The 27,133-nt window shown below is 41.3% G+C and overlaps 1 protein-coding gene across 13 annotated transcripts in view; it reads left to right on the forward strand.

The window, feature by feature from the left end:
• Positions 1-27,133, forward strand: part of chl1a (cell adhesion molecule L1-like a) — a 71,250-nt gene that overhangs the window by 12,743 nt on the left and 31,374 nt on the right. For 6 of the 13 annotated variants that reach the window (XM_078170116.1, XM_078170118.1, XM_078170123.1 and 3 more), the window contains exons 1-16: positions 5,249-5,421; positions 14,299-14,474; positions 14,942-15,050; positions 15,196-15,374; positions 15,490-15,612; positions 17,224-17,394; positions 18,150-18,179; positions 18,359-18,470; positions 18,564-18,745; positions 18,852-18,986; positions 19,819-19,959; positions 21,849-21,960; positions 22,662-22,825; positions 23,529-23,694; positions 24,645-24,769; positions 24,929-25,033. In XM_078170116.1, coding sequence (XP_078026242.1) covers positions 14,393-14,474; positions 14,942-15,050; positions 15,196-15,374; positions 15,490-15,612; positions 17,224-17,394; positions 18,150-18,179; positions 18,359-18,470; positions 18,564-18,745; positions 18,852-18,986; positions 19,819-19,959; positions 21,849-21,960; positions 22,662-22,825; positions 23,529-23,694; positions 24,645-24,769; positions 24,929-25,033 — 1,936 coding nt within the window. In that variant the 5' untranslated portion in view covers positions 5,249-5,421; positions 14,299-14,392. Of the gene's footprint in view, positions 1-5,246; positions 5,422-10,921; positions 11,070-14,298; positions 14,475-14,941; positions 15,051-15,195; positions 15,375-15,489; positions 15,613-17,223; positions 17,395-18,149; positions 18,180-18,358; positions 18,471-18,563; positions 18,746-18,851; positions 18,987-19,818; positions 19,960-21,848; positions 21,961-22,661; positions 22,826-23,528; positions 23,695-24,644; positions 24,770-24,928; positions 25,034-27,133 lie in introns of those variants that run through there. The other 7 variants (XM_078170125.1, XM_078170126.1, XM_078170127.1 and 4 more) reach the window with 5 other exon arrangements.

Below are 27,133 nucleotides of genomic sequence, written 5' to 3' on the forward strand. Positions count from 1 at the left end.
TTCATCCAGACAAACAGATGTTAAGGTAAAAATATTACTCCTCATCCCTTTCTGTCTTGTTTGAGAAGAAACTAAGCTGCAGGTGGAGGCTGTTTGAAGAAAGATCCAAATGTGTTTTTTTCAAAGTGACAGGAAAATCGCTCCTTTCTTTTTTCCTTGTCTTTTAGTCCTACCTAAAGCTTGAGTAATGACATTCACAAACTGTGTTTTTGGTGTTGAAAAGGAAGGGTGGGAGAGGACACTTGGGAGAGTGAGAGTGCTCACAATGGGGTGTGCTTTGCTGCAAGACCAGGCAGGTCTTGCCCTGAGGTGAGGCTTCAATACTTTCTGCGTCTGAGCCCTCTGGAGATGAAGGCTAATCCTCAGGATCGAACAACAGCTGTTATTTTTAAGCATCATGAAATGGCATTTATCACAACTTGTCACTATGCGCATGGAAGTCTCTGAAGCTTCATGGGTGGCTGTTATTGTTGGTTCTTTCTTTTCCTCCCACCAATGAGAAGAATAGTGAGATGTGAGGAGTTAAGTGTGTCAACAGGTGGGTTCACTGTCTCAACTGGAAACAGAAAATTACGTATGGGCATAAGAATTTGAACTGGGTGGACATGTGTTGTTGATTGTATGGTTGGGCGATGTCCAGCAAATTGGCATATGATGATGTTGAAACATGTGATTGATGATGGGGCGGGGTGTGGGGGTGTTTAGAGAGTGAGTGACAGAGAGGAAGGTGAAGCCCCTCACTTTATCACTTCAGTGTGTAGATCAGGGTTATGCTCAATGTGGGTGGAGTCGACAGTGAGCGCCAACCTGCATTGGCATTTGTGACTCGGTAGCTGCTATTTAGCTAGCTGCTGCTCTGCGGTATCTCTCGGCCTCACTCCTAGCCTATGAGACTACTTCTGCCATGAAGAAAACAGCTGGCACATCTGGACAGGTGGAGACGGACTTGCTGTAGCAACACTAAATCAGCCATAGCTTATCAGGTAACCCAGCGCTTGGGGTCACAGCAGGCTGGTTGCCAGCACAAGTGCTGGGTCTGACATTTGTAATGACAGAAACAGAAGCTTGCAGATCCAGCGGGCAGTTGGCATTTGCATCGGCTGAATTTGAGTTGCTACAGCCGCTAACTGAAGGTCCGTCTTCAAAGCTGCTGTTTGCTCTCTTCCCAGCTAAGTAGTCTCATATGCGGGAGTGAGGTGGAAGGACCACGGGGTGCAGTAAGGTCGGTGTCGGTGAAATATGACCACAGTAGCTTGGAAAATAGCATTAGGGAGCACTGAATTTGATGAATTTAAGCATTATTATGGATCCTGCTACTTTTCTTGTCAGGTCCCGACCTACGAATTCTCCGAAAAAATGGAGAAGAGTCCACAACTCATCATCCAGGGGTAATATTGTGTGGACACTGGCGAAGAGCCGGCATAGGGCCGTGGGCACGAACTCTACTGCCCTCCCACTCTCGCTCTGTTTCTCTGGCAGAAGACCCAAGCACAGCCTGGGTCAGAGGGGCTTGCTGAAAGTGAGAGGAGAGCCAGGGCCTGCAGAGCATGTTGGAGAGCAGGAGTCAACACACCCCTGGATGTGGAGCCTCCAACATGCTCTGCAGGCCTTGGCTCTCCTCTGACCCGCTATGACTGCCTCTCGGGCCCTGGCTTGACTCTCAGCCACCTGGCTCTATCTCACAGTCCAAATGCAGCCTCCAGCTGACACATGCTGTGCTCTGCTCTTCCGACAGAGAACCAAGAGGTCAATTTGCAATTGTATCCTTATTTCTTGACACGCAGCCAATGATTTATTACAGATTATTTTACAAATATACTAGTGTAATATGGCTGCAGTATGGCTGCAGTGTTCATGATTTTGTACATTAAGTATTGACGTCCACCTTCAGGTGGTGCCATTGAGTAAGTCAAATGTGCTAAACGTGGGCGGAGTTAAACATTTGACTCTACCCACATTAAGCACCGCCCCGAATTGTACATTGCAGTGAGGGGTAGCTAACAGAGAGAGGGAAGGACAGCTGAATTATTGCATGCAACCTTTCTGTAAGTTATTGATAACTTACTCTAGATGCTGCTTTCTCACTTTATGACACGTCTGCTGTGACCTGTGATATTTATAGATCAGTGAATTAAAAAAAAAAAAAAAAACAGTTAGCGCAGCGGATATGAGTGGATCAGATATTGATCAGTCATGGTGATTGTGGCAGATATACAAAATAGTGCCAAACACTTGGTTGCTAAAAAAGGTACCATTTTGCGTAGTTAGCAGACTTCAGTTTATCTGTCAGATAAATCACAGTTGGTACTGTTTAGGCTCACAACTAGTGCTATCACCGCCACCACAGACCCACGCCCTAGTGATGGTGTGGATGGATGGATGGACAGATGGACAGATGGGGTAGGGGGCTTTTAGGTTACGACCCAACCTTAGTTGAAAGTGATATATGGTTATATATATTTTCTTCTGATAGCCTACTAAAACACAAGCAGAGCTACATAAGAACAGTAGCCCCATCACAACTCACTTAATCCATTACATAAAAAATTTAAAGAATAAAGAGAAAAGGCTAGAGACAACTTCAGCTGTGATACAGTGATCTGCAACCTAAAACGAATGTGGACCAGAGGCATACAGAGGAAAGGAACTCCTTGCTTGGACTTCAACCGTACTTTGAACCTGGCATTCATTTTGATCTTAACTACACACTTGTAAAGTTTTGTGCTTACATCTTCATTGGCTGTGACGCAGTGATAAAATCTGTCTACAAACAGGCAGACATCTGGCAAAATCCTCAGATTCCCTTCTGTTGTAGTTCCTGTTACAATGGTTTCCGCAGAACCACATCTTGCCATGACCACACACACACACACACACACACACACACACACACACACACACACACACTCACTCACAAGGTGAAAACAATACCAGCTGTCGCGACATTGTCTCGGCTGGTAATAATCATGTACACAAGTTCCACCACATTTCAGGTCCTCTTGAAAGACTGCATTGTGTTTGAAAACTGAATTGTCTCTTCTAGTGTCTCGTGTCATTGGAGCTAATCCTGCACATAAACAGACACACACGGTGACAGTGCTGTATTAATAGGTCCTCGGCCCTGAGCAACTAAGTACAGAAATGATTGTTAACAGAAATTAAAGACATAGGCTAGTTCTTCTTGTGTGGCCTATCTCTGAAACAAATTGTTTTCTCACCACCAAAATTCAAATTATGGGACACCAAAAATTGATTTTTGATACATGGCCACTATAGAATAAAATTACAGTGTAATCCTGTAAAAGGTTTATGTTTTAAGTCAAACTTTTGCAAATTTGTCTTTGTTCAAACTTCTGTAGGACTTGACCTACTGTAAATAAACAGCCATTTTGACACAGAATTCCTTCTGTTTTTTGGACTTCTTAAAAAAAGACTTCACCAACCCAACTAAATACCACTTTAGGCCTTCAAGATTATCCCATAAACTAATTACCAGCTTAGTTCAGGCCATACAGCACAGCGCTGCTCCCTTATCTACTGCTCTGCAACAGAGATGAACAATGTGCCAGGGTGAGGGAAGGTGTGAAGAGGTCTTCTCGTGGCCTCTGTGTTTGAAGGGAGGAAGCTGAGTGTGACTGTTTGTCTCCACACTGTCTCTCCCTGTGCTGCTTGCTGTGGCAAACTGATTAAGTTCCTGAATGCCACCCTTTGTCACTCTTCACTTCTGTGAGGGTTGTGTTTCCATAGTGATTCATGTTGTTTTCTAGCTTGTGTCACTCAACAGACTTTGACTTTTTTTTTTAATGGAAATTCAGTTTATGCAATAATTCATTATCATATCCCCACGTTTTCTGTGAGGGGGAAATATTCTTTAAGAGAAGCCAAAGGAGCAGAGGAGGAGAGAATCTTTGTTTGTTTAGGAAATGCCCAACCTCATAGTCTGTGTTTAAGTATCAGGTCATTAAGGTTGTAACAGCATGCCGACTGCTTGTGTGCAAGGATGGCTCCTGTTTGGCGTCACTTCACATGTCATTCGACAATTGACTGTGTGCCAGCCCAGGAACCACTTAAAGTGATAGTTAGGCTTTATTGTGGGTATGGAGGTATGAGGTACTTATCCATTGTCAGTGTATCACTTACAGTAGATGCCAGTTGGTATGTCTCCAGTTTGGAGAAGCAGACAGGAGCATCGCCACCAAAGCTAAGCTATGTAGTGTGTGCTGTGGACGATGGCAGCAGCAAAACAGATTCAGCCACCTAAAAATGTCCATCTAAAAAAATCACTATGAGCTTAAGTGCACTATAGTTAGAATATTTTCACTGCTTTATCTTGCTGTCAGACAGCCATTTCTATCTCTTCAAAGCCACCACAAGAACTCCTGGTGTACCGCTGCCTCAGTTGGCGAGCTTCGGTTATTGTGTGACTTTGGTGACACAGTAACACAAACAAACTAACCGATTATGGCAAGGGTAGAACAGCAACTCCTGTGTTCTGCGAAATAAAATTACTCTTTCTGTTGAGGGAGTTTGGTGACTTTGAGGAGAGCATAGATAATTGCTTCAGTTTCCTGTCCTAAAGGGCCGTCTGACCCCAAGGTTATGTGGTGAAAATATTCCGAGTAAAGCCTATACCTAAACTGCTATTGATTTTTTAGGTGGCTAAAATACATTTTGCTTCTTCCTCTGTCCACGGCAGAACATTGCTGAGCTTCAGTGGTGGTACTTCTGCCTGCTTCTCCACACTTGGGGGCATGTTGACCTCTATCTACTGTACGTAATACAGTGACTATGGATAAGTACCTCATACACCTCCTCTTCAAAAGCTTTAGACTATCCCTGTAAAGCTTGGTGGCACTATTGAGCAGCAGATGTCCACAAACTTCCACACAGCACATGTGCTCTATAAAAGTAACATTTGCATTTAAAGAATGACGGGATTCTGATGTTCGTGGTGAGAGTAAAATGAGCTTGTTTTAATGACCTCAAAACCTATGTGGTATTTAAATGTTCAAACCAAATCTGCTGTAGGGATTAAACACAGGCAAAGAGTATTAAACCAGTGTGGGTTTAGGTTAAAAAAGATATATACATGCCAGTAGAGGATGAAATTTCAAGTCAGAGCAGGGCAAGTGTGGCGTGCTTTGTTTTTGTTTTTGAGTGTCTGAAGGTTTTGAAATATGAGCCGCTACACGCTTTAGCCTTAAACCTGTTTCGCTTGTATACAATGTAAAAGTGTAGAGCTTTACATAATACTGGAAGCACAGGTTTGATGTGGATGTGTTTGATGTGTGTCAGAGAGCTGTTTGTGAGAATTCCAGGCTTACATGATTACTAGCTTGTTGAAGTGCTCGGGGGACTCAAACAGACACGGTACAAGTTGCTGCTGCATTAAGTAATGACGGAGACACGTTGACCTTCCAGGTAAGAGAAGTTGCTGTTATTTATGACCTTAACTAGCTTAAAACCTTAATGTGTTTAGAGGGAAACACGGCTGTGGGGTGTTAGGCGCACATGGTATGTCAGTCGGGCTTATATTGCATGCTTTAAGATGGTTTGAGAATTCTTTCAACCATCAAATAATCACTGGGAATGTCGTATGTTTTCCGTCCTCACTGGTCCAGACAAAAACTAAGAATTAATAACTGTCCTGAGTGAGACTGCTATTGCATCTGTGCAGATATGATTACAGTAAGTGAGACTTCTGTCATCTACAGATAAGTAGGGCAATCACAGAGTATTGTTAAAGGAGCCCAGATAATAAGCACAGATGAAGAGATTTGCCTCACAAAGCGTAATCAGTCAACATCTACAGAGATCTAACAATTTGTGTCACTCATGTAACAACATCTCGTCAAGATGGTGACCATATCAGATGTACACACGAGCCACACATTCAGAAACACGTTCCTCAAAGCCAAGTCTTTTGCTTGTGCTTTTGGGGTTTTGCTCCTCTGTAGATAAACATAATAGTTTTCACTGCATATCTCAGCCACATGCATGAGGGTTTTCCTGAGGCAGACAGGAAATTTGCTTAATTACACATTCTTTACTATCACATTTGTGGATTTTAAGACCTTAAGTCACCCGATCCACATAGTTTAAAACTCTAGCCAACTTTGCTAAAAACAAACAGGAGGACTTTTTTTTTTCTTTTTGAAAAGCACTCTAGTATTTGTTCATGACTCAAGGTTGTCTGAGGGCTGGCTTTCTCTCTGTCAGTCCCCGCAGATCTTTATGGACATCTGAAACTTCCTCAGTCATTGCTGTCATTGTCTGCGCTGACAGCAAAGCTTGTCATGATGTGTATCTTTTGTCACATGTCTGCATGTGTGCATGTGTGAAGTGTCTACCCATGGTTTTGTGTCACTTAACACTCACTGAAATCTCTTCTATTGTGACTTCAGACGGTGTTTGAGAATGTAATAGAACTATGAATGGGTCACAACCACAGCTGCCGTTGTAAGAGATTTACAAAACATATTTACAGTAGGTGCGTCCTGTTGACCTTCCGTCCGTTCTTTGATTATACTAATTACATGCACACACATGTTTACAGATATTATAACCCAGTCGTCGTAGGGTGCAGTGTGTCAAGCTTTTTGTAAGTTCTTTGAAAGGTATTGTGTAATTGCTATGCATTTGTGAGCTGTGCATACAGACAAAAGCAAAAGACTTGTAATTATCAGAAAGCACCAGAGCCAAGGACTGTTAGGGAGGAAATGCATCATGACAAAGGCGCGGGGCAGGGCAACCCTTTTCTGTTAGTCACCGCAGGGGGTTGAGATGTCGGCGAAGACGTGAAGTCGAAAATTCACAAATAGCGTCTCTCGTTTGTTTTAGTTTTCACGCTAATTTAACAAGCACATTGAAACGGGTCATGAGTAGGGACCCTGAAAACACTTGGCAAAGTCCTGTTCATTCTCCTTTGTTGAGGCACTTGTGTGAGCGTTTGAGTCAGTCAGCTGTGAGTCATAATTAGATCGTTGATACTTTGAACCTGAAATAGGTGAATACATATATGCGTGTAGCTTTAGAAACACTTGGTTCTGTCTGATGTAGTATGACAATGGCAGTATGTCGATGTCTGACAGGTGGGGATCAAGGAAGTCTGCTCCTGTTCAGAGTGCCCTGTACAGGCAGAATTGTTCGTAGTGGTTCCCTTTACAATAAGATGAAACACCTAACACAAATTGAGTTGTCTTATTTAACCTACACAGAGAAAGGAGAAATTGTATTCATCAGTCTGATATGGTTATAGCTGCAGCGATTATTTTGTGGCTGAATGGATTTGTTGTTCGGTTGAGGTGTGACAGTTCAATGGCCTGGATCGATATATTAATTAAATGATGGATGATGTATTATTATTTCTGCAAAGTGAAAACATTGATACATATCCTCATTTGTAAGATACGCCTTTATTTGGAAATTCCCATGGCACATCTGTGTCACTATTTCTGTCCAAGCGCACCTACGCCCTGAACATTCAAAGAGTGCTAGTGGCCTAGTGCCAAGCAGTCAATGGTAGCCAGTCAAGAAAAACACAATAAGGATATTTACTAATTTTGCCTCAGGCAGACCCTTAATTTGAATCTAATCAGAATTGTTTTGTGGCAAACTTTGTGATACCAGCAAATATCATATCGCTGTCCCAAGAATCGATATACAGTAACATAGACTATTTTGGTCTATAAAGTGAAAGGAAGTAGCAAAAAATGTCTGTCACAGTTATTCAGAGTACATTATGACATGTTCCAATGTCTTATTTTGTCCAAGCAACAGTCTAAAACCACCAAATATTGATCAAATTCTCACTCTGACCTCCACATATTAACGTTTGGTCATGGACCTCACATGTTCACATGCAACGTGCAAGGTACCCTGGGGCGTTGGTTGTTGACGTTCTGGGATGCCATTTCAAGTTCTGCCTGTTACGTGCATTGTCTTATTTGTAGATACACTTTTCACAGGAAATTAAACGTTTACATAGTCTCTTCTAAAATATATGCACTACGTCAGTCCAACACTGCAAATTGATATTTTGTGTCCTTCATCAACAAACACATGGTTAGGTTCAAACACGTGGTTGGATTTAGGAAAAAGAACAGGGCTTGGCTTTTGAATCTTATGGGACGCGAGCACCGCTCTCTTAGGTGAAAGTTGATGTTTGTTGGACCCATCCGCCACCCCTCCCACGCACCCCAGTCAGACATTCGCTGCCTTAAAGGAAATGACCACTTTAGAATGAAAATACAGATAGTACTTACTCACCCTCATGCCGACAAGAAGTCTAGTGTAGTTTTTTAATCCACAAAACTCATTCGGGGTATCGGAGGATAACAGCTAGCCGGATTTTTCCATACACTTGAAGTGCATGGAACCCACGTCCAAAATCATTTTGAAAATGTAGCATGATTTCTCAACGTGGTCAGTTAACCTGCAGGCATGCTGTGTTTACATGGCAGCTCGCGAGACTCAAGAACAAGAACGTCTCTGAGCGTTCTCAAGTCTCGTGCGAGTTGCCATGTAAACACAGCACGCCTGCAGGCTAACTGACCACGGTGAGAAATTATGCTATAAAAGTGGAGTAAATTATGTCTTTTAAAGTTTTATTACATTTTCAAAATGATTTTGGACGTGGGTTCCATGCACTTCAAGTGTATGGAAAAATCCGGCTAGCTGTTATCCTCCAATACCCCGAACGAGTTTGGTGGATTAAAAAACTACACTGGACTTCTTGTCGGCATGAGGGTGAGTAAATACTGTCTGTATTTTCATTCTAAAGTGGCCATTTCCTTTAACTTTTGGCCTTGTCTCGCCACATTTGCCCAGACACCGCTGGGCGCTGTTAAACTACAACGATAACTGGACACGTATCATGCCGTCGTTAAACTTTTTTGTTGGTTTCTGATGCTTCAAGTCACTGCCCAAGAGGTGGATTTCGACGAATTTAATCTGAGAACGATATAAAACAGAGAAAAGCAGAAAATTCTTAAACAGGAGAGGCTGGTACCAGTAAATGTGCAGTAGTTATGCTTTAGAATAGATTAATCAATTATCAAAAGAGCTGCAGATTAGTTTTCTAATTGAATAATCGACACACACTGTATGTTATTGTAAATTATATATTACTTTCAGTTTCAGTATGCAAAAAAAAGATAGTTGAGTGTTGAGTCTCATTCCCATGTTGTCAAATAGCGATGACTTTGTGTTGGTAGTGCCAGTATTTGATGACCCGGGAATAAGACTCAACAACGAACTATGATTCTTTCGTGTATTGAACCTTTAAGCATTGATCTTCCGTATTTTCAGTCTCCTTTTCTTTTGACGTTGACATGTTCTCACAACATACATACATACAGCCAGGTGACTCTGTGTATATATTTACTTAGACCAGACGATGTTTGACCATGCTGCAGCTATTGTCTTTTGATTTACATTAATCCTAATCCATTAATGCACATGCTCCCATGTCCACATAGCATACCAAGCCTAGAGTGAACATGAAAGTCCGTTAGGCTTTGCCTCTAAGGTTTGTGTCTCAGTGTTTACAGAGGCCATGCTCTCTGAAATATAGGAAAGGTCCATTTGAAGTGATGACAACTGTCTGAAATGGACTGCGAAATTATGTCCAGGCATTCTGCACTGATGATGACCTTAGGAAATTGCATGCAAATCTGAATCAGTCAGTGGTTTAAAAATTAAAAGAAGTAAGACAGTATGAATAGAATTACTTCCTAGTTAATGTCAATATTTTAATCTGCACATAAAAAACACAACAAAAGCCAGATCAGTTCGAAGATTTCGGAAGACATTTCTTATGTCTTTATTCGGTAAAGCAAATGCAGTTAAGATTGTTTTACCTGCAGAACTTCTTGACAAATCTTTCTTTAGAACGTGCTTCACTTCAGAATGGTTCATCTCAGGGTAAGGAGCTTGTACTACCTAATTGCGGGCTTTAATATGCTGGGCTGTGAATGTCAACTCTCTTTTCCTGCTGGTTGGATGACCCTGCAGGGCAGTGTGCACATTGCTCACTATATTGGTCTGGTCATTATGTCTCCATTAGGCTTTGAAAATGATGTTGTAGATAAAAATCTCCATTTTTCCTAGATACAATGTAGATCTGGAAACACTTTAAACTCAGAAAGGTGCCTGTTGAGCCACCTGTATGGCAAATCCCTGCGTTACTCTTTAGAATATAAATGGGGCCTAGTGAGAGAATTCAGACAGATAACATCCAGAGACCTCTGCATTAAAAGGATATTTAAGTTGTTTGAATGACTGTAGGGAAGATGCAGATTCAGTGGAATCGTGTCTTTACATATCTCCAGATAAGAAACCGTGCTTGCGTGATAAAAATCTATACAAGAAAGAGAATGGAAAGGAAAAGCCAAATCACAAAGATCCTCATGGCCTGCTATCAACAACATTATGTCTATTTCAGGCATGTTCTGCCATGCCTCCATCTATCAATAACCCGGAGCACTGCATGGAAATGAAAATACACAAAAGCTCTTTTCCTCTGAGAGAGGATGACTCTCTTCTCCTTTCAATGGAGCTAAGACACATTGCATTAGAGTCATTGAGACCAAGCTGGGTGTAAATGGGCGTGCATAGTGTGTGGAAGGCAGGATGGAAGGATCCAGGGAAAAAGGGATAGAGTGAGTGAGAGAAAGAGAGGGAGAGATATGCCTGTACTTCCTCTCCGCCCATTCTTTAATGCTCACTGAGTAGCCCCGCAGTGCAGGCTTTGTCCCAGTCATTGTCACAGGCTTAGAGAGCCTCTTTGCCAAGTGAGAGGCTTTGGCGACATATGTCACTTCAGTGAGTCTGCTGTCGCTCCTTTAGCCGCTTGAGTGGAGGGGCGGGCAGGGAGGCGTGCCCGCCCCTGCAGGGGAGGTACAACGTGGGGTTGAGGAGGAAGGACATGTGAGAGATGTTGGTTCAGAGAGAGTTGTTGGAATGATCCCTTGATGTCCTGTCCTGTACTTTTTTTTATGGACTTGTAGTGCAGCTGCCTTGGGCCTCAGCTAGAGGTGGACTTAAGATGTAGCATGACTCAAAAATCAGTAAGTAATGGTTACTTCATGAACAGTGTGCTGTCATTAGTCCCTTTCTGTACTTGCTGTGTCATGTATTTGAGTAGAATAACGTGTGCACAGATATCTGCATTACTTTGCAGTGTTTACTTTGTAGCTGGACATTGATAGTCTATAGGGAAGCTGGTTTGTCTAAGGGAGAAGTCTGAGTTTAAAGAAAGGGAGGGGGTCAGTGCATACAGAGTTGGCAAGGATTAGTCTTGTAGTAGTCACACTTTTAGTGCCCTGGCCAACTATTGGCTTAGGAAACACAATCCCTGCGGATTTGCGGCTATGATCTGCCATGTGTTCAGGTAATAGATCCCTCAGCTCCCAAAACAAATGCTTTGTTATCTGTTTACATAGGGACTCCACCCCATTTTACACTCCAGAGATTTTGCCTTTTGAATGGACCTGTCAGCTTTGTTTGAGTTGTCATTAAAGTGGCAGGTTTACAGTTCTCCACATGCAAATAAAATTTTGTAATCTGCCTAACCCACAAGGTTCCTTGGGTGTGCATCAGGCAGTGGATTTGCTGCACATGAATGAGAGTTGCCAGTTTGGTTGTTGCCGTGTTGCCAGGATCAGCACAAATCTGGATAAAAGATCCTACCTCTCATGTTACTGGTGGACTGTGGGCCTTCTACCTTGGCATGCTCTGCTGGGCTGATGGTTTGCTGTCTGTGATTTAAATCACAACACTGTCACTCACTCACTCACTCACTCACTCACTCACTCAAGTTTTCACGTATGCCTGTACAGTAGTGCTGAAGGTAGGGCTGGGCAATGTATCGGCAGGATAGTGATACCTTGAAACTAGATACGGTCTTGGATTTTGAGTTTGGTTATATTGCAAGTGTTGTTATTTTGTTTGTTGCATTACAGTAAAGTAATGTCATTTTCTGAACTTATTTCCCTTTACCCATCTAGTCATCATTTCCTCATTACTGGTGATTTAAAAAAAAAAAAAAAATCTCATTGTGTAAATATTTTGTGAAAGCACCAATATTCAACCTTACAATATGGCTGCAATTTTATGTTGAGGTATTTGGGAATTTTTTTTTGCCACATTTGATTTTCTCTATATCGCCCAGCCCTTGCAATAGTTGGTCTCAAATGCAAAGCTATATTTGTTGCACATGTGGGCACGTGTGTGTGCCTCTCTGTGTGAATCAAACGGTATTATACTGTACATTAGCTCCAGACTGAGAATGAGAGAGCCTCACAGCTTTATTACTACATGAAAATGTGTGTTTACTCCACTGGAACAAACATCTAACCAGCTTTGTTTACCATTCAATCCGGTGGAAGATAATCACAAAAAGTCCTTATAGCAAATAACACTCCACCACAGTCTCTCAATTTGTTTAATTGATTCTAAATTCAAGCAGCTTAATCCTGCATCTAGTCTATAACAATTACCACATTAACCTTTCTTGCTAAGAAGGGACAACACATGCAGCTTTGCGTCCTTAGAAGAACCCTGAGTAGGACTCAGTCATTGTTAAGCAGCGTACTGTATGACTGCCGGAGCTCCCCGCCTTCATTCTCTGGTAGCAGGATTAGCTAGAGGGTGAACCCATTTGGCATCGCCAGTGCTGCCGCCACAGTCTCAGCACTGTGAGAACTAAGCCGTGAAATACTGACGGGCTTAGACCAATTTATAGTCTGCCATCTTGGATCTAGTGATCGTAGCAGACAGCAGCTTTATGCCAGTTGGGTTTACTGTAAGCATGCCATGCGATGCCACCAGCCAGGCTTTATAGTTCAAGGGGTAATCTCCAGACAAGTGCTGTGCTGTGTTGTGTTACGACACCACAACAATGAGGGACAACTAACGCTAAATAGCTTGCATCCTCAATGGGACATTTTGCATACATACACATGATTAGAACTGATGAAAGTAAAAATCAAGAAGTTTAAATATTTAATTTGAAATGATTTAGTCCATTGCTTTCTATTATTCCTTTGTGACTGCTCAGCCTTTTAGTGCTAAGACTTCAAATCCATTCAATAAATGCCCTTTAGGTAATCCACATTTACTTGCAAAACATCATGAAGAACATTATTCTTACCCCTAGGCTCAGAATATTTGAGAGAAAATTATAAAAAAAAAACAGAACAGAGGGAATCATTAATATATTTTAATTGAGATTATCATAGGAAAAAAAACAATGCAAAGTGTATGGGTTTGACAGGTTTTTATGTTGTCAGAACTTTTTTTTGTATTTGCCTTCTGGTTTTCATTACTTTCTCTTGGCAGTCAGCCATGTTATAAAGTTAGCTGTTTTCAGCAATGCTACCTTAAGTCTGATTATTCACAGCCCATTTAGAGCAAAGCAACCCTCCTTCCCATTTAATGCTGCTTCTCTGTGATTAGGAGAGATGCCTGTTGCTCTTATTTTACCATTGTTGGTCAAACTGTTGTTTTTCCCCAAGATGATGTCGTCAATTTATGACATTTATTTTTGAGGCGCTTCCGCGTCGATGCTAGCCTCGGTTAAAGGCATGATGTTTTCAAATTGTCCGTCCATCACATGCTCTTGAATGCGATATCTCACGAATGCCATCAGGGAAATTCTTCAAAATTTGGCACAAACGTCCACCTGGACTCAATGATGAACTCATTAGATTTTGGTGGTCAAAGGTCAGAGGTCAAGGTCACTGTGACCTTGTCTGTCTTATTCTTGTGAAGGCCCTATCTCAAGGATACCCTGAGGGAATTTCCTTAAATTTGGTACGAACGTCCACTTTGACTCAACGAGTCTGATTAGGATAAGGTGGTGAAAGGTCAAGGTCACTGTGACCTCACAAAACAGGTTTTTGACCGTGACTCAAGAATTCATTCGCTTATTAAGACAACATTTCAAAGGAATGTCTAATTATGTGATGAAATTTTATATCCAAAAGGTCAAAGGTCAACTTCACTGTGACATTAAATGTTCTGGCCATCAGGTACAGAAGGGGAGACATTTGGTTAGGTACTGAATTGGTGACCCTTCTCTTTGGTGTCCACCTGAAACTGGGCTGAAGATGTGTGTGACGCATCCATGTTTTAGAATAAGCAGTCTCTTTGCAGGAACGTCCATATTTGAAGCATTGTCTATGGTCATTGCTACATATGAATCTGGACAGACATGGGTGTAAACTGTAACTGCAACTTGACTGATTTGCAAAGTAGTAATTCTAGTTCAAAACAATCTCACTCTGACTCTTCCAGGTCCTCTGTGCCTTACAAATCCCAAGTGACACCAGCTGATCCGCATCAACACATTCTCCTGATCTTTACTGTCTCCATTAACCAGTGGAGGGTGATGAGGTTGGTGGGGAGCCTGCAGTTTGTCCTGCTTTTGGCCTTGACCTCCACAGCCACAGGCCTCAACATCCCTCTTGAAGGTAGGAGTGTCATGAGGCCAGTTAAGGTCATACTTATGTAATCAGTACTTAAACTCCAGTAAAGATAAAGTTGACGTACAAGGTTTGGTTGCTCAGTTTGTAATCTTTAATTTTCTCTGTCTGTTCTACATTCGTCAAAAATTGTTTAAGTCACAAGTGTTTGTAGAAAAAGGTTTCGTGTCTCTCTCTTGTTTAGGGCTATGAATGCATTGCAGTCAGGTCCTGGTGTGATGTTTTAGTTCAGTGTCTATCTAAGGCACCTTATTTGTCCAGATTATAGTGTTGTTGGATGACAGCTTTGCCATGTTACTGACTTCTCAGCTTCATACAGGGCAGTAGGAAAGAACAGGAATAAAAACAGCTGTATTTTCTTTTTGCAGAGTGATCTTATAACAGAAATCTAATCACCAATGTCAACATTTAGCACTTTTGTGATCATTTTGTGTGTATGTGTCTTCATATTATAGTGGAGCAGCCTCCAACCATAATAAACCACACATCTGGTCCCATTATTGCTCTTCCTTTTGACAACACTGTTGCTATCAGGTGTGAAGCCAGAGGCAACCCACCACCAAAGTAAGTGACATCAACATGATCGCTGTCATAATAACTGACTAAAGATGAACAGTAACAAAATATCCTAGCTTTCATCTGTGCCACATAATACTCTGTATATCAGTGACTGACTGATGGAAACCTACTGTATATTTTGCTCCAACAGATACAGATGGACAAAAGATGGCAAAGACTTTGTCCCTCCCTATGTCATGATAGATCGCACAGACGGCACTTTTGTGCTTCACAAGAAACACCTCGACCAGTTTCAGGGTACATTCAGATGCTACGCCTCTAACAAGCTGGGAACTGCCATGACAGAGGAGATTGAACTACGAGTCCCTAGTGAGTAGCCTTTACATAAGAAGCTCATCCATCACCTGACATTGCTGACTAATGCTTTTCAAAGTCACCATATAAGTGAATTTCCTTCCTTCCTAATGTCTGCTTTTTTGACTAGGTGTCCCAAAGTTCCCAAAGGAGAATAATTCCCCCCTTATTGTTAAGGAGGGAGATCCAATCATCCTGGAGTGTAACCCTCCAGAAGGCGTGGCCCCACGTCAGATCTACTGGATGTCTCTTGGTAAGCCAAAAACAACTTTTTATGCTTTTGATTTTTATGGTGGGAATGTCGATTGTTGATTGATTGACCCCCCCCCCCCACACACACACACACACACAGAAAACAAATGAAGATTCCTCTTTATTCACCCCCTTTATTGCCATACTGTATGTATGTGTGTATGTTTCTCAAGTGACCTTGAGAAATGTCTTGATCAAAAGGTATAGCAGAGGTAAATGTTATGTTATGTTAAGGTTATGTGTGGGAATTTCCCTTTGCTTTCTGTGAGCAAACAAATACAAGCTCTATCAAGCTGAAAACAATGTAACCCTCTTATTCAACACTCTTTTTTTGCACAGGCAGTTTACTGATAATCCCTGTCTTGACTCAACTTGAATAAAAATCCAGAGTCCTCTTTGTCCTCTCCTGACACCCCTCCTAAGTCCAAGACCTGATCTTGAGTACTACAATACTGTGCCCATGTCATTGGCCTACCACTGTGCAGGGTTCTCAGGTGGGACAGTGTGAATAGAGTGAAGGTCTGTCAGGAGTCACACCTTCCTGATGTTTCTCACAAAAGAAGTAGCTGTTGAAACCATGTGCTTTGGAAGAGGCACATGGCTGCCCTCACCCTCCGCTGGCCATCAGTAAAGTTAGCAGTGACAGTAAGAAGGACAGTCAAGGAAAATTGCACTCTTGAGGCACACAACTTTCTTCCCACCACTGCCAAAGAAAGCGATTTACTGTGTAAGAAGTCACCTCAGTTCTGTCTGAAGTGCTTTGTCAATAGGGGCTGAGTTTTGTGTCCAACCCCTTGAGAGCTCCTCATCCGCCTCCAACAGACCTGACTGATGTCAGAAAGAGAAACAGTTTTTTAGGTGCTGAGGTGGATGGGGCCTTGAGGCATGGAGCAGAGTGAATGAAAACACTTGTGCACAATTCTTATTTAAAATTGTGTTTAAAATCTTTGTTTTTTATTTACTCTAAGTCACATATCTATATTTCCAGGGATTGTCACATATATGTCACATTGATTTACGCACATGACAAAAGACACTTTGATGTCTGAAAAATGCAACCACATCAAAGGAAACAGCGACGATCTCCACTCCCACCAGAACATTGTGCTCTCTGCATGCACTCCACGTGCATTAGCCGGAAAAATATCTTTCACTTTCTATTAGTGGCACGTAACATAAATCAGAACTGAACATGTTTTATAAGTTTGCCTTGAACATTGACTAAACAACCAATGACTTAAGGCTATGCCTTAAATGAAGCTGTTAAGTACTGGGAATTGGGTGACACAGAGCGTCACTGACCCGTAACTTAAATAATGGCTCTATGTAAACCAAATACGCTGTCACAGTGCACTTATGAGTCCACCGGCTCTATAAAAAGAAACTCTTCAGGCTGTTTCCATTAAAGTGTAGTGTATATGAGGCTCCACTGTATTGGAATCTGCCAACATTTAACCTGAGTCTCATAATGAGGTCTTTTTTGCAATAATTTCTACCTTTTACTCTTTCTTTTGGTGCACCTGATGGATATATTTTAGCCAATAATTAATCTCAAAAACAGACACTGTCTACATTGACAGCATATCACTGATACCAATATGCTCTTTTCCAGGTCTCCAGCACATTGAGCAGGATGAGAGGGTTTCCATGGGCATTGATGGCAACCTGTACTTCTCTAATGCCTTACAGAAAGACAGTCGTCCAGACTACTGTTGCTTTGCTGCCTTCTCCAAAATACGTACCATCGTCCAGAAAACCGCCATGGCTGTCGTGGTTAAGAGCTGTAGGTTTACAAAACAGTCTGTGTGGCTTTAACCAAAATATAGCCAGCTGTGCTACGGTAGCTAACTTGTCAAAGGAGCTGTATGCGACATTCAGAATGTAACTATGATTAAGAGTTTGTCTGCACACTATTAGCTTGGAGGTGGCTGAGCTGGTAATGGTGCTAACAACAGCAACAGTGCTGACAGAGCTAACGGTGTTAACCAGGGGAAACTGGAGGGTGCAGGCTACGCTGCTATGCCACTGCGAGCCTAATATCAGTGGTAACCAATGTATGAGCGCAGTGCAGAGGTGCGGCATTTAGCTAGCCAGTGGGATACACACATCAGACTCACATGCACTAACATGCACACATGGCCAAACCATTTACTGGAACAATAAACAGAGAAGCTGGGATTACAACACACACAGAGGTGGCGAGGTGACTTCATTCTCTGCTCAGGTCTCCATCACTACACTTTATCTTTTCATAGCAAATGATGGTGTGTTGCCACTAATGTTCTGAGTGTCGCATACATATCCTTGTTTCATGACATCAAGGACAGATCTCTGAGAAGTGAGAAGAAAATGTCACGTATCCAGGTATTTTTACTGATAACAGCTGATACATTCCTCTTCTTCAAACCAAGAAGCAGGGCTTGCCTTGTCATGTTTATGCTCCAGGAAACCTGCGACTCTGAATTGAGCAATACATATTGGTGAGGACAAACCATCACTACCAGTATCATTCTCACTCAGTTTTGTTTTTTCTTCCAGTGAAAGCTGGCAATGACAGCAGCAATGCCAGTAAGTAATACTCACACATCAAAGCTTTCTCAGTGTAAATCAAAACACCTCTTGTCATGTGAACAGGCCACATAGCTGCAGATAACAGATTGATTGTCAACCTGTGTGTAGATTATTTGATGTTTGATTTAAATTGTGTATATGACTGAAGAAGACCATTCTCTATGTATTCAATGCAGCTGTAGCCCCCCCAGCGAGATTACCTGACCTGCTGCTGCCCTCTGGTGTTCAGACAGTGAAGGTGCTGTTGAAGGGGGAGAATCTGCACCTTGAGTGTCTACCACAGGGATAGTATGTATTCATGTTGTAGCATCACATTATCACTACATTTATTATCATATTTATCTGCCATTGCGAATCATAACATGTTGTTTCATGCCATAGTCCCACTCCGACCGTAACATGGATGAAAATGGGAGACAACCTGCCTCCACGGACAAAATATGCCAACTTTGGAAAGCTGTTGACCATATCTGCTGTGGACGGGAGGGATCAGGGGAGATACATGTGCACAGCCCAAAACTATGCTGGAAAGGCTGTCCACTACTTTGATGTGATAGTGGAAGGTAGGAGCTAATCATGCATGTATTTGTGGGTGAAAACCGTTGACACAGAGATGGCAGTGTCTTTTTTTTGACTCAGACCAACATGGGTCTTCTTAACATCTCCCAGAGCCGCCAAAGTGGCTGACAGAGCCTCCTCAGAGCCAGCTGACCGTGATTGGGTCTGATGTTCACATCAAGTGCTCAGTCAGTGGAAAACCACCTCCAGACATAACATGGAGGAGGAATGGAGAAATTTTCAGAGGTGAGTGGGAATAATGCCAGCTGTGGTTTGCATCTTTTGCCACTGGGCAGGAGGACAGCGCAGCGAGCAGATACACCAAACTTCAACCACATGAGTTCAAGCTGACAAGCAGCTGTTCTGATAAGCGTTCTTGAAAGCTCGTTAGACAGGCTTGATTGCTTGACAGGGGGATAATTTGTACATTTACACAATTAAGAATACAGATTACACTAAATAAACGTATAAATTTGTACCTTTAAAAAGCAATAGTGGCTTTGTCTTTAATGATCATCAGTACATCATACTGTAAATGTTTTAAAGGATTTTACTGTATTCTTACAATTATTTTCTCAGTAGTACCTGTGTTTTTGTTTAAGTTATAATTTTAAAATAAGCAAATTTCCACTGAATTTTACTTTTCAATATTTACCATTATCTTATATTTACTGTCACACTGTCTTTATGTGAAGTGTGTGTGTAAAAAAAAAAGGGGTTTTATTTTGAGTATCAGTTCATCTACTGCTTATTTTTCTCTGTTAAATGATTCATCACTTGTCAGAAAAGTAGAAAAAAGTTCATAACAATTTCCTGACACAGAAAAGAAGAAAATCTTTTTTTAAAACCAAAAAATGCTTAATAAATGAGTCATACAATTGACTGATTATCCCAGTTGCTGCCAATTTCTTGTCTGACAGATCGATCATCACATTATTTCAGCTCTACTTTTATCTGATTTTTTAAACTTCTTAAATATTAACAGCACTGTTAGCCTAGAAATTATTAGTTGTGCTTTTGTGCAGTCCCTGTGAAATATTTTTGACGTCATGTTTTCATGTCTTCACGTTGCTGTCAGACGACCCAAACAGCAACAGGCGAGTGTTTGACGACACTGTGGTCCTCCATAACGCTGTTGCAGAGGACAGCGCTGTCTACCAGTGTGAAGCCTCCAACAGTCATGGCAGCGTTCTGGCCAACATTAATATCTTGGTCATGAGTGAGTACCTTGCACAGCCAGCGCGGACATAGTTACTACCTAATAAACACAGTGGCCACTTTGTCAGCTTTACACCTGGCTCTGGGAAATGATGTGTAGTGTGTGTTGGCTCAATACCATACCATTTCACAGTCCCTTCAGATTTGAGGTGGTTCATTCTCTACAAACATTATTTCATCTGATTTCAAACGTTCTCATGGCCCATTATCATCCTGGAAGCATTTGTCTCAGGTTAGGTAATAAGCATGACAGACACTGCCTGTGCATTGTTCATCACCCAACTCTACTGTCCTCTATTTATTATAGTACTCTTTAGAAGTTATTTGGCTGCATTATAATTTGCTTGTTACTCACTCATTCACATTTCGCAATTTTGTTGTCCAGTATATGTGAGTCACAGTCTGGAGGAGTAGATGTTAAGTCAAATTGAAGTTTATCAAAAAAAGAAGGCTGCATACAGTACAGAGAGCGTCACCCCTCGCTGGCCTCTTTCATCTGAGACTGTGACTCAGTCTCAACAATCTATCATTCAGCATTTCTTTTCATCTCTTTATCTAAAAAACTGACATTCTAACATTAATGAGTATCTACTACAGTGCATGATGCATTTACGATCTGAACAAAGTTGATTTTTTAAACAAGATATTTTTATTGGCAATTCAATAAAGGTGATGCGAGGTGCAGCAAAGGGTTGCAAGCCGGAGTCGAGCTCGCAACCGCTGCAGTGAAGCTTCACCTCTGTACATGGGGCGCCGGCACTATTCACTAAGCTACCGACGCTCCTAAATGAAATAGTTTATGAGAAATTTGTTTGCATACAAAAAAAACCCCTACAACTCCCTGGAAAATTTGTCAACACTGCAGCGATGCTTCTGCCATCATGACACAGTTGTTTTTCATGATATCCACAAAGAATCTCCGTTCATCATTTTTCTAACATTTCAGCAGTAATCTCTACCATACAGTTCTGTCATCTCTGTCTTGCTGTTATTATTTATAGCCAGTTAATGCAGTGGTTCCCAACTGGTCCAGCCACGGGGGCCAGATGTCTCCTCAGTCACTGGTTCAAGGTCCACACATTTTATTATTTTCAGCGTCATATATGCATTTGTCGCCAAGCAAATTTGCTGCCTCTATGAAGTAACTGTCACTTATTCACTCATTCTACAGCAAGAAACACTTCAAATTAAAAGCTCCGTGCTAGAAATCCACTGTACTTCAAAATAAAGTGTGTTTTTCACAAACTCGACACATTCCCTAGTCACTCACCACTGAATTAATGTATTGTTTAATTGTTATTTAGTTGTTTAAAAAAAGCTCATCACAATTTCCCAGAGCCAACGTTTGCATATTAAGATTGCTTGTATTGTCCAATCAGTGGTCCAAAGCTCAAAGATATTAAGTTTACAATCACAGAAGACTTAAAAAACAGCACTTATTCACATTTAAGTGGATTGAACTAGCCAATATTTGGCATTTTTGCGAACCAGAATTACTTCATACTGACAGACATATTTGGTCACTTGATTAATGCGAGTTAGTCTGCTAAAAACAGTAATATTAAATAAACAATTATATATCTAGACATGAACTGAAGACACAACATACCGTTGAGCACCTTTATGTTCCTAGATTTTTAGCAATTTGCACTTTTACAAATGTCAATGGGATTTTGAAGGAGGTTTTCTTATTTTGGCACTTGAGCTCTATAAGAAATCTTACATTTCCTGAAGTGTTACAAGAGGTGTGATGCTTGTGCCTGCATCTGAATTATATCTGTGTTTTCAGTCATCTGCTCTTCAGTTCCTATTTCTTGTGAAAAAATTCTCATGGGTAGCGACTTGACATTTGAGCAGCTATAATCTCTCCTCCCTCCCCCTCGCCCGTAGATATGGCTCCTCGGATACTGACAGGGGACTACCAAGAGTACGCTGTAGTGCTAGGAGGGAACATCACCATGAACTGCAGTGTTTTTGGCTCTCCACCACCCACCATCTTCTGGTAAGTGATTACTAGGAAGAACAGGTATATTAGTCTGGGTGACATGCGTCAGTGAGGAGTTTCACAACATTTTTACACATGATGTTAAAACAGAGGAACTTCACACCTCCATTCAGTGTGATGTTTTCCTCAGATAACAGTTCACTGAAAAATAAACCAGATCCCACAATCCCACACTGCTTCAGTTGTCTGCATGACTTAGATGTTGACATTTATGTCTGTTTAATGAGATCATCCTCTTCCGTTCCTTGAGCTTGGGCTAATTAAACCTATTAGCTATCACTGCAGCTCTGCTACACTTCTACAGAGAGAAAATGGGATCTCAGACAGTTAATGACAAAACACTCTTAACTTTGCGAAGAAACTCAGAATACTAAGATACTTCAATCTTCTTATTCTATTAGATGATGACACACTTTTTGTAAAGGAGTTAGCAAATTCCAATTATATTCAAATTCAGAGGAAAAAAATAATTACAGCAAAATAATATCCTGAAGATGATTTACTATAAAATCCTTCCCTGAAATTGTGAAAATTAAACAGGCATCATTTACATGGCTCAAATTTGATACTACCATACTTGGTTGTTAAAAACTCAGACTGAAATTGTTGCACCTTAATTGGCAAGCTCAGTTTGTACTCCTGCTGTCGGATAACTTGTACACACATGCTGAAGTAGGTGTGAAAACTTTCTCTCCCAGGGCCAGAGACAAGTCTCCAGAAACCATCGAGGGGGAGCGATTTTTTGCTCTGGGCGGATCTTTGCGAATCATCAGTGCAGAGAAAAACGACAGTGGGAAATACGTGTGTGTTGCCTCTAACGCGGAGGGCAAGTCGGCCATCACTGCTGTGCTGGATGTGAAAGGTATCTCAGCAACACGATGAGTGCTTTCTTTAAGCAGCGGTAATACTTGTCCCTGCACACGATTATTCATTAATCATTATTCAAGGGCCAGCTTACCCAAACGACAAACAGTTTTAAAATCTTTCTATCTGCTCGGCTAGACGAGGGTTGGAGGAAAAGTTGTTCTTGTTTAGTTGTTCAATAGAAGGCTTTGGCTTCAGTTTAACAGCTGAAAGGCTGAATACTTCTTTTTTTTCAACACACTGCAGTGATTGATCACGTAGTTAAAAACCAGGTGGTCTGTCTCTGTTTGGTCCTTTGAAACATGCTCGTGCTGAACAGCCAATAAATATCTCAGCATCTAGACTTGAAATTCATCTCTCATTGATGTTGTGAAGAGATGCAGCATAAATAATAATGTGGGGGAACATATTTAGAAATATTTTTTTCCATGGACATTTCATAAATGCAAATCACCGAGCAAATTTATTGAGCAATATCATTACATTTCCATTTTGATTACTCATTTCACAAATCAAAGAGGCAGTTACCACGAGAGAGGCTCATTTATACAGTAAATAATTTGGCTCAATTCAAATATTCACATCTTATTTGAGGCATGCAGGAATTATGAATAATTATTTTGTCTGGCCGCAGCCTAACAAGACAAATAACATTATCTTATCTGCTTAATGTATGTGCTTTTTTTTTTTTTAATCTTTAGACCCTACAAAAATAGTGTTTCCACCTCAGGACATGCAGATCGTCAGTGGGCGCACAGCCCAGTTGATGTGCCAGGCAGAGTATGATAAAAGCCTGCGGGGTAGCTTTGAGGTGGTGTGGAGGAAGGATGGTGAGGAGATCCCACTTTCCTTTGAGGGAAATTCCAGGTAGGTGGCTGTGGTTTGATAGTGTTTTCCTTCCGTTTAAAGGTGTGTTTTTGTGTTAGATGGTTTTGCTCAGTGTCTTTATTTCTATGCAGTGATAAGGAAGAAATAATGCATGAAAAGTCCCAAAAGCTTTGTGCCTTATCCTGCTCAGTAGAGGGTCAAAGACAGGGGATTCTGCTGGGCTTCTGTCTGCTTAAAGGTTCTGTATGCAACATTAAAGGCATCAATACAGTAGCAGTAACCACTGTTTGCTATGTAAAGATATAGTGGAGTAATGGCGTCCTGAACAGAGGATGAAGTCACGCTCCCTCTGTGTGTGTTGTAATCAGAGCTAATCTGTGGTTTGTTGTGGTAGCCGGTCCGGCAGCGCAGCGCATGAATGCATCTGTCATTGATGTCATGATAAAAGGATCTGTATGCGACATTTTGAAAATTGGCAGCAAAAACTATTTGCTTTGTAAAGGCATAGTGTAGTGACAGTGTCCTGAGCAGAGAAGTCACGCAACCTCTGTGTGTGTTAGTGCATGTGAGTCTGGTTTGTGTATCCAACTGGCTAGCTCATATTCATATGGTGGTCACCGCTGATATCTGCCCACCCTCTGGTTCCCACCACTTAACGCAGCTCTGTCGGCACTGCTGCCATAGTTAAGTACTGTTAATGCAGGTGACACCGTTAGCTGCTGGCAGCCAGCTCAGCCACCTCCGTATTGAGAACTGTGTCCAAGCAACTCATACACTCTCAGTATCGCCTAGAGCCCCTTTGATGAACTGACTGATTACTGCCAAGGATGCTATATTTTTATCTATCTCGTCATTAGTATTTTTTACCTTATTAAAATCAGTAACAATGTGTGCAGGATGGTGCAGCTTTGGCACACTGTATATGCTCATTTATGGTTGATTGAAATCATATTCCAGCTATGTACTAACTAATGTGCCCATGTGTTCAGATACGCTGTGGACGATGACATGCTGCAGATCATGAACGTGAACCTGAGCGATCAGGGAGTATACACATGCATTGCTAGAACCAGCCTAGATGAGGACAGCGCCACTGCACTTTTCACCGTGCTCGGTAAGATATTATTTTTCTTTTATTTTAAAAATATAGAACATAAATAATTATTGATTAAACATTCAGAGTGTTTAAACCCCACCAGGTGTTTTGGATATTAAATTGACAGCTGCTATTGAGCATTTAATGTTACAGTATGTATTTTTCTTGTTGTTGCAGATGTTCCCGATGCCCCCCAAAAAGTGAAAATATCTGACCTTGAGAGTCCGACAAACATTAGCCTGACTTGGGTACCTGGAAGTGATCACAACAGCTCTGTAACAGGTAGACGTTAATGCAGAAAAAAATAGAACATCTGGGGCCAAGCTTAGGAGTGATTTAGGAAAGTTGTCAGAGCACCTCTGAGCAGGGAAGGGACAGAAACTTTTACCTTAGTGAGGACGTGTGGTTGACCCTGTTTCTAGGTATGAGGCTTTGTTTTGACAGATGTGATTGGTTGTCACAGACACACCCTTTTGTGAGCCTGCAGGGTGTGGACACCCAGTGGAAATGAAATGAACTGCATCACAATATGAGACTGAAAGTGTTGTCTTTTTGTTAGTGTGATCGAGTCATCACTGCTGCACTGTTGCATTAATTCCAGTTTTCCACGTATCTTAGTGTTGTGATTATTTTGTTTCTGGCGTTATAGTGTTATTTTGTTGGGTTGGAAATGTGTGTGTATCCCTAATGAGATCAACCACAAACATTATTACTGCACCATCTAATCTGTTGCATTTCATTTACTCACAATTATCCAGTGTTTGGAGAATATTCCTCCGACCCAGTTGTGTTTCCACCATTTTCTTCTCTGCTTAAGAAACTCTTAAGCCTCCTAAAAGTTCCTCCTGCCTGGTCCTAACAGTTTTCACCTTAGGAGCTCTTTTGATGGTTAACAGGGCTAACTCTGTGAATAACTTTTATCTTTACTAGGCTCTAATCTCAATTTTAAGGGGAAATTTTTAGAAAACGTCACAATTTTAAGAATTTCCGTCACTAGGAACAACTCTTAGCATGAAGAAGCTTTGTGAATATGGCCCCTGAAGTCTGAAAGACATGATAGTAGTGCTAGATAACGTAACAAAGAAACATTTACTCAGAGATCATCAGCAGTTGCTTGTCTAACTGTGTACTGTTGTGACTGTTAGTTGTTAGTTGACTGTTACATAAGTTTGCAGCCAACACAATGATGTAATTACTTTGTAATTATGATGTAAATTCAAAATAATTAGTGAGGACATTAGGCGTGTGGGCCCTTGCCAACTGTAGCCGTCCCTATGACACACCCAGGATGACCAAATATAATAGAATACAATAGGACGGAATAGATTCCAACTTTATTGCTCAACCACAACAGGAAGATGTTCTTCACTCACCACGGAGACAGTAAATGACATTGTAGTATAAAGATAATAGTACATAAACAAAGTATTTACATGCACACTGCCCAGCGGCCTGGCACTTCCAGCTGATGTTGCTCAGTGACTGCTGTGTGGATAAAAGCGCTCACGCAGAAATAGGTTGAACTGTATCACTCTGCAACTGTAAAAACTTGATTCCAGTTGTTCTTTGATGCAAGTCCTAATTCAGATACTCTACAGTTGCCATGTCTCCTCTGAGAGTTAACAGAATCTGCTGCTGTGATCACTGTTGAGTGCTAACTAAAGTTCTTTAACAAGCAATGGCTGCAAATAGCTGTGAAGTGCTGAGGATCCTGGCAGGGAAGCTTGTGTCTCATTTATTCTTCAAAAAGGGATTCATTTATTTTTGGAACGTAGCGATGATAAGAATTCACATCAGTTGGTAAATGTGTCCTTGTAGTGTTTATTAGCTTTGATGTGTGTTGTCTCTGATCAGAAATTACAACAGACAGGCGCGAAGAATATCCTTTGTTAGGCTGAAATGTGCAGTCATTTTATTTGTTTAATTAAACATCTTGGAGCCACAGACATCAGTTGTGGGGCCAGCTCTCTTCTAAATGATATCTGTGGATCATTTTGGCTCAGCACCAGGTGGATGTGTGTGTGGAAATATTAATTTAATATTGTTAATTTGCCATGGAAATTGCCAAAAGCTATGGCTGTGCCTGAAACTATTCCCTTGTTTGCACGTTTATTATTCCCACATGATAAACAGTCTTTTTTTTCACTTAGCAAGTAGTGAACTGAGATTTTAGACACTGAGGAATGATTTTAATTTTCATCACATTTACAGATGTAGTGAGGCATGACGAAATTACACATCTGTCATTTCAGGGACAATTGCATTACATGCTTTTGGGAATTTTTGGCAAAAATTAGAATAATTAATTGATTAATTTTTGGCCACTTGGGGGCAGCTGAAACAAGTTGTGAACATCACAGACATAGAACCTTTTACTCTGCA

This window comes from Epinephelus lanceolatus, chromosome 8 (genome assembly GCF_041903045.1).
Source record: "Epinephelus lanceolatus isolate andai-2023 chromosome 8, ASM4190304v1, whole genome shotgun sequence".
Classification (NCBI taxonomy): domain Eukaryota; kingdom Metazoa; phylum Chordata; class Actinopteri; order Perciformes; family Serranidae; genus Epinephelus; species Epinephelus lanceolatus.